Source organism: Zophobas morio, unplaced genomic scaffold (assembly GCF_036711695.1).
Source record: "Zophobas morio isolate AGI-343-1 ecotype UQ-CSIRO unplaced genomic scaffold, CSIRO_AGI_Zmor_V1 ptg000038l, whole genome shotgun sequence".
Classification (NCBI taxonomy): domain Eukaryota; kingdom Metazoa; phylum Arthropoda; class Insecta; order Coleoptera; family Tenebrionidae; genus Zophobas; species Zophobas morio.
This window is the reverse complement of record NW_026972143.1, coordinates 122,166-125,205: the sequence shown is the minus strand read 5'-3', so window position 1 is coordinate 125,205 and position 3,040 is coordinate 122,166. Positions and strand designations below refer to the sequence as shown.

At 37.8% G+C, this 3,040-nt stretch overlaps 1 protein-coding gene across 1 annotated transcript; it reads left to right on the top strand.

Annotated features, from left to right (window-relative positions):
* The first annotated feature begins 1,792 nt into the window (after positions 1–1,792).
* LOC135140206 (protein takeout-like) lies at positions 1,793–2,409 on the top strand. The gene is made up of 3 exons (XM_064070651.1): positions 1,793–1,811; positions 1,862–1,995; positions 2,051–2,409. Exons 2-3 carry the CDS (start codon positions 1,863–1,865, stop codon positions 2,347–2,349), a joined length of 432 nt encoding a protein of 143 aa, XP_063926721.1. The 5' UTR covers positions 1,793–1,811; position 1,862; the 3' UTR covers positions 2,350–2,409.
* Positions 2,410–3,040: the final 631 nt, after the last annotated feature.

Below are 3,040 nucleotides of genomic sequence, written 5' to 3'. Positions count from 1 at the left end.
ATTCTGTGATACTTTTACAAATAATGCTTTTTATATATTCTATATCTCTAGTTTTTTACAAGGTAATTTTTATTCGGAATCCTTCTTTGACACAACCAGTTGTGTTAATTACCAACTTTTCGGTACAAAAAACGCCATTCTACTTGGTATGCATTTTCCGACAAAGAACAACTTCTGTGAACCCACCTATAAAAGCGCCATTTGTCATCCGCTCGCTCTAAATTGCACATCATGCGAACAGTGCTCACCTTCGTACCACTGCTGGTGCTCAGCAGCTGTGTCAAAATCCGTATGTGTTCAAACTCACACCACCATGTGTTCATAGTGTTCTTCCAGCCCCTAACTTCCACAAATGCAACCGGAAGAGCCCGGATTTTAAAAGCTGCGTGCTCGAGTCCGCCAGGAAGGGGGTCCTGGAGCTGGTCAGACCCTACCCGGAACTGACCCTCCCGAGCCTGGACCCCTTCGAGATCTCGGAAGTCACCATCAGACGGACCAGTGAGCTTCCAGCAAAAATTCACAAAGTGCAAGCTCTACGGACTGGTGAATTTAGACATCGACAATTTCGAGTAAGTCGTATTGGTTTTCGTCATCGAGCAATTTAGACTCTTTTCAAGTTCAATTTTGAGAAGAAGGTGGTCAAGGTGAGTGGGGTGTTCCCGGAAGTTCAAATGGTGTGCGACCACGAGGTTAAAGGGAAGATTTTGGTTTTACATCTCGATGGAATTGGTAACGGCACGGTTATTCTGAGTAAGTATTTTACATTTGTTGATTTTTCTGACGATTCGTTTGGTAAAAAACCTTAAAATAACGGATGTTCTTCCGTTTGAGGAGACGAAGAGGAAGGGCAGAACGTTCCCGAAGTTTAAGTCCAGTTCGATCACGATTGATCCGGAGTTGGTGGTTTTTGATTTTGTGAATCATGATAATAGAGCTTTGTCTGATAATGTCAATCCGATTTTGAATAAGAACAGGAAGGATATTTTTGACGAAGTTAAAGGGGATTATGCGAACGTCGTGGATCGGGTTGTCTCGAATGTGGTTAACAGTTTTTTCAGTAAAGTGACTTTTGAAGAGGCTTTTGATAGTGCTTTTAACCACCCAGAGGGTGTAGTAGTGATAAAATGTGATATTTTTTGTAAAGAAATTCTAAAACTATGTTCTTAGTCAAGTCAATATTAAAGTTTTGCATAAATAAACTGTCGCTTTTATTGAACCGCCAACCTTCCTTATATATCTACATAAGATTAAATGTAGATTATTTAAATCAGTTGTATGTTTAATGTCTCACTCTTCTCTAATTGTCGCTAATTTAACACTCCACCCGTTTTTTTATAACCATTAAAACCGCATTAAACATTACAACAACGTCGAAACCCGACGTTTGACCACTTTACCCCCATTCTCAACTTCATCGGTAGCAGTGGTTCACAGCGAACCTCGCTACCAGTCTACTCTGAACCACCATGAACTACTTACTCATTTTAATCTTCGCACTACGCGCAGTTGATTGTACCATCCGTAAGTATCAAATCTCACCACTCTTTTTCCTCACTTCTTGACAATTCAGCATCTACTTTTAGAAAATGCGGCCGCAAAAACCCCGATTTTCAAAAATGTCTCCAAGAAGCCGCCCAAAATGCTGTCCAGCAGTTGGCAAAACCGTTCAAATCGCTGAATTTGCCGAGCTTGGAACCCTTAATTGTCGAAAGTTTGACTCTCGAAAGAGTTCCAGGTGCGGTGTCGGTTGAGCAACAACTCACAAATTGTAAACTGTTTGGATTGACTAGTGCCAAAATTGAGAAATACGAGTGAGTGAGACCACTATTGCGACATCAGGTTCTATTAATTGTGCTTCTAGTATGAACTTTGACAAGAAAACTATAGAACTTGTGACGGTTATTCCTGAAGGTGTTCTCAAATGTGAGTACAAAATGGACGGCCAAATTCTCGTTTTGACTGTCAAAGAGGAAGGCAATGCGACGATTGGTTGCAGTAAGTTCTCTGATAGTAGAAAATTGTTTTCTACCTTAGTTTATTTTGTTTGTAGAAAATTTGCGCTGTGTGTATCATGCTGGTTACAAAGACTACGTTAAAAATAACAAGACGTATTTTATGGTTGACAATGACGTTTTGGACGCAGAACCTGAAGAAGTGTACATCAATTTCGAGAATCTTTTTGGCGGGAATAAGGAAGTGGGTGATAATATTAATAAAGTTTTGAATGAAAACGCGAAGGAGATTTATCAAGAGCGAAAGCCGGTTTATAGTGACTTGATGAAGCAGGTGGTGACGGAGGTGCTTAATAGAGTGTTTGCTAAGGTGTCAATAGAGGAAGCGTTCGACTGAAAGGGTCCTAGTTTTGAAATTGTTGTTGATATTTATATGACAATAAATTGTGTAAATAAATCTTGAGTTTTTTGGTGTTGCGTTGGAGAAATAATTATGTGTAACTAAATGTAAAAGTTTGTGTTGATGACAATATGCTAGTGTCGAAAATTTTGTTATCTTCAAAATTGTGATTTCGTCAGGTCTGCCAAAACTACCTAGAAAACCGGAGCAAGGAGGACAAAAGATTGACAACATAAGATTTTATAGTTAATTCAGGATGCTCATTCGAAAAATGCAGAAATTGATAGTCGAGAAATGGAAAAATCGAAAAACCAAAAATTTTAGAAAACTAGAGATCGAGAAATCCGAAAAATGAGAACACGGAAAATTAAAAAAAAAACAAAAAATTGAAAATCCCAAAGATCAGTTAGGCGAAAAATTGGAAAATCAAACTGTCGAAAAATAAAAAAGTTGAGAATTAAAAAAATCGGAAAATCGAAAAATCTAAATATCGAAAAACCAAAAGATCGAGAATTGAAAACTCGAAAAATTGAAATATCGAAAAGTGAAAAATCGAACAAACAAAAAGTCGAACAAATCAAAAATCGAAAATCGAAATATAAATAACAAAGCCAAAAATTGAGAATGCGAAAAATTTGAAAATCACAATAAGGTTCGACAATTGGGAATTCGATAAAATGAAAAGCGT